Raw genomic sequence first — 16,520 nt, 5'->3', positions numbered from 1 at the left:
GAAAAGGAAAACCATTATTACTGAGGTAGCACAGACAAATCTTTTTAGAAACATTCATAACAACCTCCATGGGAGAAAAACACCAGTCCCACATTTCATTAATTTAATTTAAATTAATTTAATAATGAAAACTCTTTCTAGGTTCACCTTGACTTAGATCCCACCACTGGAATGAACACAGGAAAGAATGGTGAACTTGGGGGTGAGCTCTGTGCAGTCACCTCCCAGCTGGACATCATTACTCACATCAATGGAACCGGTTCTTCTGGTGTCAATTCTCAGCCTTAAAGATTTTGTGTGTCATATACTTGTTACAGAATGCAATTTAGCATAGCCACTCAAATATGTACTTTCTAGGATCCAATAAAATAGGCATTACTTTATGTTCTATACAAGTGTTCCAAGCAGAGTGAATTTTGTCCTTGGGTAGATCATGCCCATTTCTTGTATAACTGAAGTTTTCAAGTCCAGTTTATTTTAGTTACTGCACATTTGTATTTGTGCTACTCAGACCCGACTGCACATATAGCTCACATCACGGTCAAGTCAGTATTTCTCCAGTGTAGTCCCCAAGCAACAGAAACAGCAGCCGTAGAAGCAGCAACACCTAGGAGTGTGCTAGAAATGGCAGCTTTCACTCCTCGATGTGTGGTGGTGCCAATAAATAATATTTAAAAGCCCTCCAGGTGTTTGCACACATGTCAAATTTCAGAATGATTGGCCGAGTGTGTAGTTCTGTTGCAGGACACCATCCTCAGGGTATAGCACAGCAGTTACTCCCTTAATCAGAGCATGTGTGACTATCCACAAGAGACAGGGAGGGGCATTGTTGTTAATTAGTGACAGCTACCCCAGGATGTGGCAACACCCCAGCTTTCTCAAGTTCCCCCAAAGATGGTCGAAGCCTCCAGGTCAGCAGGAAGCAGTCTTAAGAACTCAACGTCCTTATACCCTAACCTGCCGCGTCTAACACCCCCACCTCTTTTTAATCCTAAATAAAGGTGAGAATGAAAGCTTCAGGCATTATGCTGGCCTGCCCTGTTACCTGGCAGAATGTACTCAGACGGCACCCTGGCCAGCCCAGAGTTCCTTGAGACCCAGTCTACATGTAGCAGGTACAAAGGACCCCTTTAAAGGACAGATCCCTGCTTGCTTACTTACTCTCTCTCTCATCTCATCCTCTCTGATCTTCCCTTACTCTCATCCTCTCTCTCTCCTCTTCTCTCATCTTTCCTTACTCTTACTCTCTCTCCCCTCTTCTCTCTTACCTTTCTCTCACATGTCTGTCTCCCCGCTTTTGATCTCACTATAATAAACTAAGATTAATATGCTCTCCATGGCTTGTGCTCCATCTATCGTGCCGGCCCGGGTTCCCTAATTAACAACAGGCATTACACCCTCATCTGAAATCACAACAAGCTTCTGATCTGGTCTCCCCTCCCCACATCCCAGCACATCTAATTTGGGTCAGCTGCATGTGACTTGCAGAAGTGCTCAAGCACAGAACTTAGAAAGTGAACAGAAGAGTCACTCCAACTAAGCAGCTTTAACATGACCATCCATGCTGGGGTATCGTGTTCTGGTGACACAGCCCCTCTGTTCACCCATGTTCCTGTAAGTACCCTGCACTTTGCGCCTGTAAGTGCAGTCAAGTCACTGGTTTTCCAAGTTAACATGGATGCTGTTGTCCTTTGCTCTGTTGTTAGGGCCCTGTCTGGGGTGAATAGATGTTGATTCACATCTCTCCTAAGAAAAATTAATCCAACAAGCTCAGTGGTAGAATGTTTCCTACCTTAAGGACTGACCCATCAAAACTGAACAAATGAATGAATAAATTAGAACTATCACACTAAGCTAATTTATTACTGCTTTATAAACATTTATTATAAGCAATTTATTATAAGAAAAAGTGATTAATCACTTTAAAATCTATGTGGATGGGAGAGTGAAATGGGGATGGTATTCCTTGCTCTCATTATGTATACCTAAAAATCCCAGACATTATACACGAAACAAACACATTAAGGCTCAAAAAGACAAGGAGAAGGCAGACAGGCCATCATCTTCAGAGCTTTAGGAAAAACAGCAAAGTGGTTTCCCTGGGTTTCCTTCTTTGCCTTATAGACTGACAACTACAGATAAACTGAAAATGCAGGAAGGCATACCAGAAAAGCCTTGATAAGTGAGACTCGTGGCTGACCACCCTGGAGTGTACAGTGCAGTAGCAGAGGCAAGAACAAGGAACACAGGAGACTGTACCCTAGAGAGTTGTGCTGTGACCCTCACACTTCCCATGGCATGACATGTGTTCATCCAAACACACACACACACTCTCTGTCTCTTTATCTCTCTCTGTCTCTATCTCTGTCTCTCTCACATATTCTCTGTGTCTCTCTTTCTCTGTGTGTCTCTGTCTCTGTGTGTGTCTCTCTCTCTGTCTCTGTCTCTCTCTCTCTCACACACACATACACACACACACTCAACATTTAATAAAGGTCTGATCTATCCAATACTAAGGACCAGCCATCATTTAGACAATAGCCAACTCAGACAAAACTGTGATGGTGCCCACCCTCTCCTGTTCTCTGCATGCTTATGTTCAACATTCTCAGCTTCTGGGATGCCAAGGAAGTAAAGAGAGAAAGGCAAGGCTGCTGCTCTAGACAGATGGTAAGAGAAGCCCCACCCCATCAACCTTAGTGTCCATAGAAACTCTGGACTCTTACCGCGCCAGTGGTTAAATTAAAGAAGCAAATGTATCTTTCCCATCAAGATGGTGTCAGAGGTGACCTAGTGGGGAGCCGCAGTTAGGAGCACCTGCTGCTCATTCCAGGGTGTTCAACCTGAGTTCAGCTCCTAAGACCCTCATGAGGTAACTCACAATGCCTTGGAACCACTGCTCTAGAGGATCCAATGCCCTCTTCTGGCCTCTGGGGCATCTGTGCACATGTGCATACAGATACACAAATAAATGAAAATAAGAAATAAACCTTCAAAATTATAATTTAACTATACACTGCCAATGAGAATCTCATTTCAAATGTAGCAGTATAGGTAGAATAAAAGAAAAGGTATATGTCATGTAAACACTAATCAAAAGAAAGTAGGGATAAATATAGTAATAATAGACAAAGTGGACTTCAGAGTAAGGAAAATTACCAGAAAGACATTACATGATAAAACAGTCAACACAACAAGAAGAGATAGTAGTGCTAAGTATATATGAACCAACCATGGGGCTTCAAGTTACATGAAGTCAAAGTGACAGAACAGAGAGAATGAAAGGACAGTCACACTGGAAACATCAGCGGTCTACTTTAAACAGCTGGCAGAACAAGCGCATGAATCAGCAGGATACAGGAGGCTTTAATGCCTCTACCAATTGGAAGTAGGATACAGGAGGACTTAATGCTGCTACCAATGGGACTGGGATACAGGAGGACTTAAGGCCACTACTGATGAGAACTGGGATACAGGAGGATGGGATCCGGCTTTTAGAATGATCTATGCAACAAGGCAAAACACACAAATATTTTAAAGTTTTATTTCTATTCTATTTTATTTATTATTGTTTGCATGTGTACATAATGTGTGAGTGTGTGTGTGTACACACGTGCATGTGTGTGTGCATGCACTACTGCATGTACCATGGTGCATGTGTGGAAGCTAGAGGACACCTTTTTCAAATTGTTTCTCTCTGCATACCCTTATGTGGGTTCTAGGGACCAAATTCAGGTTGCCAGGCTTTCAAAGTAAGCTTTTCACTCACTGAATCATCACATTGGCCCCACATATTTGGTAGCAGAAAAATAACAGGAACTGTCTGCTCTAAATAAGGCATATCCTTCTAGTAACCACAGGGCTCACAGAGGACATCTCCCATGAAATAAGGAAACAATGGACATAGTCAATATACAACACGCCAAAACGTATACGGAAAAGCTAAAGCAAAATTGGAGACAAATTTTATAGCATGTATTTAGAAGAGATTCAAATCAATTGTCTAAACCTTTACCTTAGTTAAGCCTTCACCAGTAAAAGAGCAAATTAAACCCTAATACTTATCATCTAGAACAGAAATCAATGAAATTCAAGATCAAAAGAAAAAAAACAGAAAAGCTATGAAATAATGAGCTGATTAAAAAAATCACTAACTAAAATTGATAAATATCTAGACAGACTGGCAAAGAAAACAAAATGTAAGACATAGTGAGCCATATTAAACACTAAAGACACAAAACGGATAATAAAAATACATCAAACAATTCTACATGCATAAATTTGCAACCTAGGAGCTCCCCAGTTCCCAGAAAAGCAAGAAAACATAAACTACTACTATTTTCTCAATATGGAATTAATAAACTTGATAGCTCTGTAAGGAGGGGTTAGGGAGAGACAGGAGGAGGAAGGAATAAATAACACTAAGGATGTCTGAAATAGTCATAGGGAATTACATTATTTTACATTAACCCAAAATTAAATATAACATATATAAGTTTGTGTTTGAGTAAAGTTATAGTTATGTCATTTGGGAAGATAATGCCTCCTGCAAGAGCCACAGACTATCAAAAATCCCAGCACCAATCATGAGAAATCTTCTTTAAAGTTGGCCAGGTGGGTCCAAGAGATTCCCCATACAGTAATTCTGTTACCCTTGGTTGCCTCCCAGAAACTGAAGGTAAGACCCTGTTGCTAAAGACATCACCAACTTTGGACACAGGACTTGAAGGATTCAAGCCTGATCTGACCCCAAAATTCCCTTCTTGGGGATGAACTTTCATAGTATCAGAGGGTATTATGCAAGCTGCCAAGGGAGGAAAGCAATTGATAGTCCTGCCCCGCTGTGACACCAATGAAAACAGCAATGACTAACAGGGAAAGATTCCTTAAAGGTATAATAGTGGCACTTATATTATGGTGGTAACCATCAGCTATGAAATGGGACTTAGAGCCTGATCAACAGGAAAGAAATCACAACTGGTACTGTAAATCTATCCAACCTAGTGAGGTCAGGATCTTAGAGAACCTAGTGCCGCTGCTCCTGCTGCTGCTGCTCTATTAACAGCATTCTACATGTGCATCCTTATACCCACAGACAAGTGTAGGTCTCACCCTCCATCAAAGAAACATCTTTTTCCAGCAGATGAGGACCATAACAGAATGCCTCAACCAGTCAGAATACCGACAGCAGCTGACCATGGGGTGTCCAGCCCCGGTTAATACATTTACAACAGAATTACACCAAAGACTTAGGGAATATTGTAGAAAAGGGAGAAGAAATATCATAAGAACCAAAGTACCAAGAAGTCTGCTGTGGACTGTGTCTTACAGATACGACAGGAAAGCTACACCCATGAAACCTCAACAATATGGCTGATTAAACAAAATGTGAACAATGACATGCCGGTTGACAAGTTAACATACAGGAAATCGCATAGGACCCCATGCTTAAATGAAGAGCAACTGCTTAGAGAAGAATTGATCTTCCCAGGGATGAGCCCCCTAAGTGGTTACTATACCAAATAGCCAGCCCTAAAATAATGTACATACAAACAACATTGAACAGAACCAGAAGGCTGTTTGTGTATATAAATATATATATATTCAGTTATATATGTAATAATAATAATTCAAGAAAAAGAGGTCACAAATTTGAAAGAGAATGGATGGCAGCAAAGGTATTGGAGGGTGGGTTTAAAATGATGCAGTTATATTTTAATTAGAGAAAAAAACGGTCAAGACAAAATCTTGAGGACTATAGGATTTCAACCAAATATTTACAATGAATAATAATATCAAATATTTCAAATTAATAATAAACTGAACACAATTCTCCCATGTAGAATTCATATTATGAAACAAACATTAGCTTGATACCAAAAGATACACATAAGATACAAAATGAAGCCTATAGTCTCCTGTGTGCTAACACCCCTGCTAAGGTGTGAAATGAACTTTCATCATAACTAAGTGGGATTTACTCCAGGAATACAGCCTGGTTTAATAATTAAAAGGTCAATCAATGTAAACTGTCATATCAACACTCTAAAACCGTGAGGTTATATCAGCCAATGGATAAAGGGAATCTAGGAAAAAATTACCGTCTGTTCATAAGAAAACTTCTCAGTAGAGAAAATGAAATTTGATCTACAGAAATCCCACAGCTAATCTTCAATTTCCAAATGGCATGATTGTCTACATAAGGAGTCTATTAAAAGAGATGTCAAAGCTCATCAAAATCCCAACAAGACTTTTGTAGCTACCGACAAGATTACTCTACATTTATATGGAGAAAGTTAAAAATAATTGCAAAAACAAAGAATAAATCAGTCTATTCCATTTCAAAATTCATCACATTGCTATATAATTGTATTGAAGTTCATGTGGTGCTGGTAGATGGCACACACAATTCAGCAATAGGCAGATATGATATACATGCATATTTAAAAATTAATATTGATAACAAATTATTGTTATACATGTATATACATATATGTGGGCATATGTACCATGTGCCATGGCACATGTGGGGTGGGAAGAGAACAACTTGTATTAGTTATCTCTTTCTCTGTACTGTAGTTCCAGGACTGAACTGAGGCCATCGGGCTGCACGGCAAACACTTCCGCTTGCTGTGCCATCGTGCCAGGCCTATGCCCATGTAGTCAGTCAATTAATTAATCAAATTGTTTCTTCATAATAGTGTTCAAACCCCAGGTCTTCAGCTTATTAGGTAAGCTGATCTTCTGATCACTACCCCATTTTATTTTCAAGAGTGGGAAAAGTGTTTCAATGAAGGCAGTCAGTCTATAAGGCGTGGTGCTGGGAGCTCAATATCCAGACAGGCAAATAAAGAGAAACAAACCCTCCCAGTCTCAGCGTCAGTTTCACACTTTATACCACATTACCTAAAAATGGACATGAACGGAAATGTAGGATGTAAAACTATGAAACGTTGTGTGGAGGCTGGGGTGGAGAAATCTCCAGGATCAAAAACAATGCAAACAGCTATCAAGCACATGAAAAGCATAAAGCATAAAGTAAAGAATTGCTGAACTGAACTTCATTGAAGTTAAAAATGTTCCTTTACAAAAGTCTGCACTAATATTGGGATGAACAGGGTGGAGAGATGACTCAGCAATTCCCAGCACTTACTGCTCTTATAGTAAGTTTAGTTCCTAGCACACATGACAGTGTCAACCATCTGTAATTCCAGTTCCAGGGGATCCAATGCCTTTTCTGACCTCTGCAGGCTCCTGTATACATGCGGTACACACACGCGCGCGGGCGCGCGCACACACACACACATACTACATAATTCTTAAATCTTTTTAAAAATTTTATGTGCATTTGTGTTTTATCATGGGTGCCAAATCCCCTGAAACTGGAGTTAGATAGTTGTGAGCTGCCATGTGAGTGCTGGGAATTGAACCCAGGTCCTCCTGAAGATCACCATCTCTCCAGCCCTCCAATTTTTAACTTTCTAAAAGATGGAATTAGAGCTGTGACTATAATTCAGGGCCACTTGCCTACTGTGCATGAGGTCCCTGGTTCAATTCCCACTACACCAACAAACAAATAAATAAAGGCTGGTATACACAATATCTAAAGAACTCTCAAAAATCAGCAAACAAACTTAACTAGAACATTGACAAAAGTATAGAGAGGTATTTTTACCAAAAAGGATATAGAGACCACAAATAAACACACAAAAAGCTGTTCCACATTATCACCCAATGGGAAATGCAAACAAAATCAGAATTAGGGATTGTTAGCTACAGTGGCTAAAATAAAAACTACTGACAATACCATGATAGAGACAAACCACACCTACTGTTGTTGGAAATGTAAGTTCATACATGTATTATAGAAAGTTTGCACATTTCTGGACAAAAACTAACCATGTAACCGTGATACGCATATAATAACTATGCATATAGCACCCAATACTATGCATTGAGCATAGGAACACAAAAACCTGTATGAAGCATTGTTTCCTTTTGTGACACCTGTGCCTCAGGCATCAGTTCTAAGAAAGCACTGCCTAATCCTAGGTCACAACTGCTTTGCTCAGTTTCCTCTGGGCTATCTGTAGGCTTTCCTATTATATACAGTCCTTGAGTGACATCACATTTATTTCTGTACATTGTGTGAAGTAAGATCTACTATCTGCTGCTTTGAATGTAGCTATCTATTTGCCCCATGATTTCATACTGAAAAGACTATGATTGAGTCATTGTACTATCAAAATGAATTAACCATATATGAATAGTTTTATTTCTGAACTGTTAATTCTATTGACCTCTATGTCTATTGGTTCTTGACAAATCATGCAATTTTAAATTACTGTAGCTTTGTAATAAGTCTTGTTTTGGTGGAGAGGGAGGTATTTTATATCTATTTATTTTTTGAGCCAGAGTCTTATATAGCCCAAACTAGCCTCAGATTCACTATGTAGCCATGGTCTTGAACTTCTAATCCTTCTGCCTCTGTTTCCACCTTCCTAGTGCTGGTATTATAAACATCAGTTTTGTTTTGCTTGGTGTGAGTCCTAAATCCTCAGGAGGCTGAAAAGGGGGACCAGTTAAGTCCAGAAGTCAGACCATTTGTAAACAAAAAAAAGATGCCATCTCAAAAGGCAGTGGGGCTGGGGAGGAGGAGCAATTGAAAGGCTATAGAATGAATTTGCAAATGGTTTTACAAAAGAAGTAAACACTGCACCTTAATTAGAACACACATTTACTCCTTTATATTTTAATCTTCTTCCTGAATATAAGTAATTAGACATGCTGTAAATTGACAGCACACTAATTTGTTATTCACTAGTTATTTAAATCCCAGCAACTTATTTCTAGTGTGATCTTAGATTTTACTGACAAATATTCCTTGTTGTTGAAAGAATTAAGAAATACTTTAATGGCACAAGGAATTCGTGATTCTATTACTAGTTATGGACTACTAAGTGACTATTCAATAGAACATATGCTGATAAGATAATGGCAAGGTGATACATCTTTTTTCTAGCATTCATTCAAGAAAGCTAAAATACAGCAATAATTACTCAAAGGATAGATTGTAGTAAAATGGTTTGTTTTAGAAAAACAAATCATTTCTAGAGGAGATGATAAGATTTGAACTAGGTAATTTACAAGATACCAGGAAACCTACACACTGCCAGGCATTAAACTGGGCTCACAAACTTCTGCTTAGACCACTGGCCTTACCTTCCCAAGCTGCTCCATCATATTTATGGGACAAGGACTTTATCATACTGCAAATGAAACTGGTGTTCACAAATGGTTCGGTATGAAAAATGTACAAAATGAAGCAGAATAGAACAGAGAAATGCTTCTATAATAGTCAAATTAGAAAGCAAAAAAGTTATCAGCCAGGCACAGTGTTACACCCCTTTTAATTCTAGCAATTGGGAGACAGATGCCAGAGGATCTCTGTGAGTTCGAGGCCAGAGCTACTCAGTAAGATTCTGTCTCAAAAAGAAAAAACAAACAAACAAACAAACAACAACAAAAATAAGAAACCCCAAAATCAAGTAGTTATTCTTTTTTTTTAATTTAAATTAAAAACAAGCTTGCTTCCCAAGTAGTTGTCTTAAATAATGAATACCACAGGGGAAAAAATGGTCACTAAAGGAATCAAACTGGTACTAATATAATATTTTTTTCTTTACCAGCAAACAAGGAGAGCAGAATATAAAACTTCAAAACTGGTTTTTAATTCTTTTACTTCTAATGTCATCTTTAATTTCAAGTACAAGAGTTACTGATGAAGCAAGGGGATAATGTGGTTGAATGTAAGAGTCTATTTAGGAGTTAATGCTTGGAAAACACTTCATTAAGGTTAGGGCTTAGGATTTAATGGGTATTTCATAGGTAAAACTCGAGTCTTCACCAAGCAGAGGAGTATAGGTCTAAATGCAGCCCCAGAGGCAATTTGAGATTATTTGGGTATGTAACAGGAGTTGAGAGCTGGGGCTGCTATAAATAGGGACCAAAGTGCCATTTGAGCACTTGTTACAGGCCGTAGGGAAAGAAAGAACATGATCTGGTGTCACCCCAGTTGTCCCCAGAGATGCTGGAAACTCAGACCTAGAAAAAAGCTAAATCAGCACAAAAAGCATGTGCCAAGCAGATGAGGTTACCCAGGAAACACTGAAGAGAAGTGGTGAATTTGGAGCAATTAGTAGAGCCTTCTCGTGCAGCCCTGGGAAAGATGAAGCTGTGCTCAATGGAGTTCAGATGAAGGGGTGAAGATTATGGGTAAACAACAATAACCTGGAGCTTATCTAAGAAATATTAAGTAGGTTTAGACTATAGAGTTGGATGTCAAGAACTGAAGATAACCTTGAAAACACAATGAAGTGGGTTTATTTTATTTTTTACCTTAATGTTCTTCACTTAGAATCCAGTTCTGATTCTAATTTACTGTGTGTATAATTTAAGGGAGAAACATTATACACACCTCTATAAAAAGGGCTGATGTGCTCTGTATGATTTAAATATATATTTTGTAACTCTTCAGTACCACTGACTGCAATCAGAGGACTGATAAACATAGGTGTCAAGGAGGAAGACTGTAGGGTAGTCTCAGAACACCAGATGAGTGTTTCAGTGGCACATGGACAGAAGCCTTCCCGCATACAAAGTACAGCTCAAAAGGGCATCACTCAGTGTGCCAAGGGAAGGAAAAGCCAAAGCTAAGGCAGTAGTCAGATTCCCCATCCTCCACTTGTGCTACAGAGAACTGTAAAGCATAGACACAGAGCGAATGGAAAAGCCTCAAAAAAGTAAGAAGAGTATGAATACTCGCCACAAGCATTACTATACACAGCAGATGCCTGATTCAAGAGAATCACAGCTTCCTACCTCCCCCAAAACAGGTTCTTTCACTGGTCTGGACCTTGCCAAGTCAGCTAGGCTGGTTGACCAGCAAGCCCCGAGGATCTACATGTTTCTGCCTACCCAGAGCACCACTATACCCTGCATTTTAATGTGAGACCTGGTTATCAAAACAGGTCCTCATAATTCTAAGGCAAGTGCTTTACTAAATAAGCCATCTCCCCAACACCAGCAATAGCCCATTTTACTGAAGCCCTTAGAAAAGGTAAAGATGCTATTGCAGTGAGATTCAGATAAATGACAGTTGTGGTGGTTTGAATGAGACAGGCACCCATACATAGGCTCTTACTTGAAAGCTTAGTCACCAGGGAGTGACACTGTTTGAGAAAACTTGTGGGAGGAGATGTGTCAGTAGGGTTGTGTGTCAGGGCCACACATTTTGGAAATCTATTCTATCCAGTCACAGTTCTGGAAAGCCCAGAATTTCTATTGTCTTTTAGATGTCAGCTGATAGCCACTGGATGGCCTGGCCTTAGTGGAGAATGGCTCCCATTCTAAATAATACTAGCCTTGGGCCAGAGGGAGTATACACCCACCCTGAAGGCTAGGGAGAGGTGCTGGTGTGGGTACCTGAGGGCTTGAGTACTGTACTGCTGCAAGGGAGCAGCTCTAGGAGTAAAGGAAATATCTGCTACAGGCCCTTTATACATGATAATAGTGTTAACTGATTGCCCTCCTGATATGACCAGATGTCTCTGTCTCTTCTTTTACATCTTGAAAAGTTAACCTTCCCTTATCCGTACTCCTCCACTCTAGGTCAGACCAGCTGTTTGGCTGGTTCCAATCACAGCCCCAAAGACATCAGCCCATGATAAATGGCCCCTGCAAAGAGTGGGTAACACAGACCAAACCCAAAAGTTAGGCTTTGGGGTTTCAATAGCCTAAGTTAGCACCCTCTTCCCCCAGCCAGCTGCCTGTAGATCTGGAGATAATGCTCAGAGCCAGGCCTTTCTGCTTCCTGCCTTGGTGATAATGGGCTAACTTTCTGAAACTGCAAATAACTCTCCAATTAAATGCTTTCTTTTATAATAATTGCCTTGGCCATGGTGTCTAGTCACAGTGACTAAGATGCTAGTTTTTTTTTTTAACAGTGATGTAAAAGTAATAGCAATTCAGTTGAAAACTTCCTGCAAACTTATCTTTTCTCAGGTTAGAAATATGTGGTACAATTATACTCTTGTGATACTGAACAGCTCCCAATCAGCCAGGCCATTATGAGGACAAACAGCTGATAATCCATAGTGTACTATATAATGCAAAACTATGATAACCAGTAGGGTAAATATATTAAACACATTTTTTACTTATGGTCTGTTCAATCTATGATAGGTTTATTCAAAAGTAGCTCCATTTAGAAGAGTACCTACACAGACTAATTCAACGAATTCTGAAATTATAAGGAAAAGCTTTAAGATATAGCAAGGCTAGTAAATTCAGTGGGAGTGAACAGATCCAAGTAGGCCCATATGAAATCAATGCAGGGTCATGACTTGAGCCCTAGCTGGAATTAACTCTATATTCTACTACACAGTACAGAAAGACACTGGCTACCTGCCACTAATACCATCACTGTGTCCATGAACACTACGGAACACAGTTGCTTTCCTGTTTCAATGTATTCTTTTGTCATCAGAGATGATGACACACTTAAAACAGGCATATATGGATAATAGTTCAGAACTGTTGCAGAGTTGCAGGATGTTTAAGAGAAAAAAATTCTCTGAGGGAGACTATAAATTCTTATACAATAAATAAAAGAGTAATGTTAAATATATGAAACCTATCATGCAAGTTCAAATGGCAAAGCTCATTACCTCATTAATAGACCTGCTACAGTTGAAATTAATTTTTCATGGAAAGAATAGCAAAAAAAAAAATCTCAGGAAGGCTTTCTCATCCTTGAATTAAAATTCTGGCACCAAAGCTATGAGAAAACCATTGGAAGTCTCTGTATGTTCACCAGTGAAGTCTCAAGGTGTTCACTTTTGTTTTTACTATTTTTATTTTATATTATTATTATTATTTTGAGACAGGGTTTCTCTGTGCAACAGAGATCCGTCTGCCCCTGCCTCCCAAGTTCTGGAATTAAGGCTTGCACAACCATGTCTGGCTAAGATGTTCATTTTTAATAGAACTTTTCACTTAGAATTCTTTCTGAGTTTATGATAGCTTCTGTAAATGGAAAAAAATTAGTTCAAACATTTTAGGATGAAAATAACACAATGGAATCAGACCAGCATACAATTAAGTGGTTACTAAAAAGGAAGGGACATTAATATTACAACATAAAAAAATTTAAAATAACACTGTCTACCTAGGTCCTTTTTGTCCCTCATGTAATTTAAATGCTGTCAGAATGTTGAAGACTTAATTTAGAAGACGGCAGAAATAAAACATTAGAACTTTTGATTATTTGTCATACTTAGTGTTTAAACTGAGTTTTCCCACAAAATTTCTCTACTTCACTAAATTCACCGATTGATGCTATTGCTCTACATGTAAAATGTTTCATGTGATTAAAAAACTATATAGAATGGCCAGGTGGTGGTGGCGCACACCTTTAATCCCAGCACTCGGGAGGCAGAGGCAGGCGGATCTCTGTGAGTTTGAGACCAGCCTGGTCTACAAGAGCTAGTTCCAGGACAGCCTCCAAAGCCACAGAGAAACCCTATCTTGAAAAAACAAAAACGAAACAAACAACAAAAAACCACAAAGCTATATAGAATGGCCTATATACTAGCTTATCAGGGTAAGATGAGTCCTTTCTATTGCAGTCGTTTGTACTGAAATGTTCTTACTAGTTCTCACTAGAGCCAGGCACTCAAAATATATATTATACTAAAATTACTGGAGCAACCCTATAAAGCAACTATGATTAGCTTCCTTTTAGAGACAAAATGGAGTCATATATGATGATTATATAAGCTATCCACTTTTATACAGCTAGGATCTGGAGGTAGCTTTAAAACAAGCATGCTGCATTAGTTTAATTTGTTGTAGGAGATCAGTAATTGATCAAAACACACAGAGTTATAGATTCTTTTCAGGAAGATTAATTTTGTCATTTTTAATTATGTGCATGCACGTGCCTGTCTGGGGGCAAGCGCACATGAGACACCTTCAGAGGGCAACAGATCACCTTGATTGGGATCATGAGCCAACAGACAATGGCTGCAGAGGAGGAGATGCAGGTCCTCTCTGCAGGACCAGGACATGCACTGCTGAGTCATCCTTCCAGCGCCAAAGATGTAGGGTCTTAACCAGTATTTTCTAGACTTGTTTCTATTCTTCATCAAAATCTCAACAAATCAAACCGGGATAACTTTTGCTTAAATTCTTTAGTTCACAACCTTTCAGAAAAAAGCAGAGCCCATGGACTTGTACTGCCCTTTAATCAGTTAAATAATAACCTCCGGGGCATTGAATTAGGATAAATAAAAGGTTTCATCAGTTATTAAAGCTATTTCTTCAACAACAATACATACAGAGAACTTACAAATTACCAACCTCAGTCATCAGCTATTGTTGCTTTATTAGAACACAAAGTACAGTTCAATATTTGATGGCGGTCATACAGAGAAAGCTAAGTTTTATTGAAAATCACAAGAGCCTGTGGTTCAGATAGAAATGATCTCTGAAGCAAGGAAAGGAATCTCACATGCATTGCTTATACAGCTGGTGTTCAGACTTAACATATTTGATATTTCAAATAATGTAATTGCAGAGGAAAAGATACAAGATGTTTTCCCAGAAAGGTCCAGCTGTGGGCTAAAGAGGGATGACCTGTGGCTGAGGAGTGGAGACAGGCCTGGCTCCTTTAACTATGACGCCAAGAACACTGCTTTTATTGTAAGTGAATCCTATATGGATTACAGACAGGAAAAGAAGCTGTATTGGAATTAACATGGGGAAAACAGTTTAGTTTCATATTCAAATCTATACATTTAAATAACACTAAAACTGCCCTCAAAACTGGGCAAATACCTTGAGTGTAGTTCTGTGCTGCCATTGTTGTATTTGCTTCCTCTTTCCCAGACACCAAAATCAGGAACACGGTAAACTCTTTCTACACAAAATACAAGGTTTTGGATAAAAGAGACCTAAGAGAAAAGAAAAGAAATGAGCATAAGAACACATACAACACTGAGAGGAATAATTACAGGCATTCTGAAATTCAAGTATGAACTTATCTTCCACAGTATGTCACTGTCTTCCTTTTCTTAAGACACGGCCTCAGGCACTCCATGCTAACCTCTAACTTTCTAAGAAGCCAAGGATGACCCTGAATTTCTCATTCTCCTGCGTCCACCGCCTGAGTGCTGTGGTTACATGCATGTGCTACGCGTAGTTTGGGGAAAGCTGGCTATCAAACTCAGGGCTTTGTGTACACTAAGCAATCATTCTCCCACTAAGATATATTCTGGGACCCCAAAGTACTTCTTTTTTTTACCGCCTTGAATTCTTGTGATTATTACATTATCATGAATCCCCCGCTATGCTTAGTTTTTCAAATATAATGCTAACTTTTGATGAGATCCTCGTTAGTATTATACAGTACAGAAATAAAATATAAATCCATTCAATGTTCCAACTATAATTCTTCAATGAAGTAATATCACTGTTTATGAGGGCTATGCATTGTAAGAACTAAGTAAAACACTGAACAGTATTTTATACTGGATAACATTTAGAAATTAAAATGACTATATGAAATACACACACATACATTAACTTTAAAGCTTTGAAGAGTAAAAGAATAACCTTTTAAGAAGTAAAAGGGGCTGGGCAGTGGCAGTGCACGCCTTTAATCCCAGCACTAGGGAGGCAGAGGCAGGCGGATCTCTGTGAGTTCAAGACCAGCCTGGTCTACAGAGTGAGTTCCAGGACAGCCTCCAAAGCCACAGAGAAACCCTGCCTCAAACCTAAAAGGGATTTTTCTTTTCTGCAAAATTCTGGTCCCATGTTGATCAACCTAGACTTTTCAGTCCATGCTTCTGGAAAGTAATTTTCCTTTCTGCCGTTTGTGTAACTATAGATCCTGATTATAAACTCAGCTGGAAGTCATGCAGGACAATTGAGACTGGAGAGAGCTAGACTGAGAATAGCATAAACGGAGCCACCTGGCAGCATACTGAGCCTTCTCCACTTCAATCTTACAAAGACAGCAACTTCGCATAGTCAGTCTGATTTCTTTTCCATTTCTGTTTTCTTCAATCTTTTTCTGACGATAAAGCTGATATGAATCTTTATCCAACTGGTCACCCTGGTTAATCATCCTTCCTGGCTTTAGCTAGTCACCTAATTCTTCTTCTTTTAGCCCTGACTTGTGGACCTTGTATCATTATCAACGTAATCAGGTTTATTAAGGAATGGACCTCCATGGTCCAACTGATGGTTTCAAAGCAGCAATACAAACCTGGAAACCTGGAGGAAGCATCTCCAGGATTTGAGATGATGCACCATTCAAGGGAGGAATGAGAGGGTCAGGCAAATATCATGACAGGCCCCGAAGATCTCAGTTAAGAACTAGGCCTCAGCTCATAAACAAAGGGCAACCAATCACCAATGCCCCCCCTGACACTGATGAGGCATGTAAGTCTGGGCTA

The 16,520-nt window shown here is 39.2% G+C and overlaps 1 protein-coding gene across 6 annotated transcripts in view; it reads right to left on the bottom strand.

Annotated features, from left to right (window-relative positions):
- Phkb (phosphorylase kinase regulatory subunit beta) overlaps positions 1-16,520 on the bottom strand; it is a 183,520-nt gene that overhangs the window by 100,840 nt on the left and 66,160 nt on the right. For all 6 annotated transcript variants that reach the window (XM_013119905.3, XM_005079191.4, XM_005079190.4 and 3 more), the window contains one exon: positions 14,899-15,014. In XM_013119905.3, the coding sequence (XP_012975359.1) occupies positions 14,899-15,014 (116 nt within the window). The remainder of the gene's footprint in view (positions 1-14,898; positions 15,015-16,520) is intronic.

The sequence above is a fragment of the Mesocricetus auratus genome, unplaced genomic scaffold (genome assembly GCF_017639785.1).
Source record: "Mesocricetus auratus isolate SY011 unplaced genomic scaffold, BCM_Maur_2.0 Super-Scaffold_100045, whole genome shotgun sequence".
NCBI lineage: Eukaryota > Metazoa > Chordata > Mammalia > Rodentia > Cricetidae > Mesocricetus > Mesocricetus auratus.
Note: the sequence above shows the minus strand (reverse complement) of the source record. Positions and strands in the feature narration are given on the sequence as shown.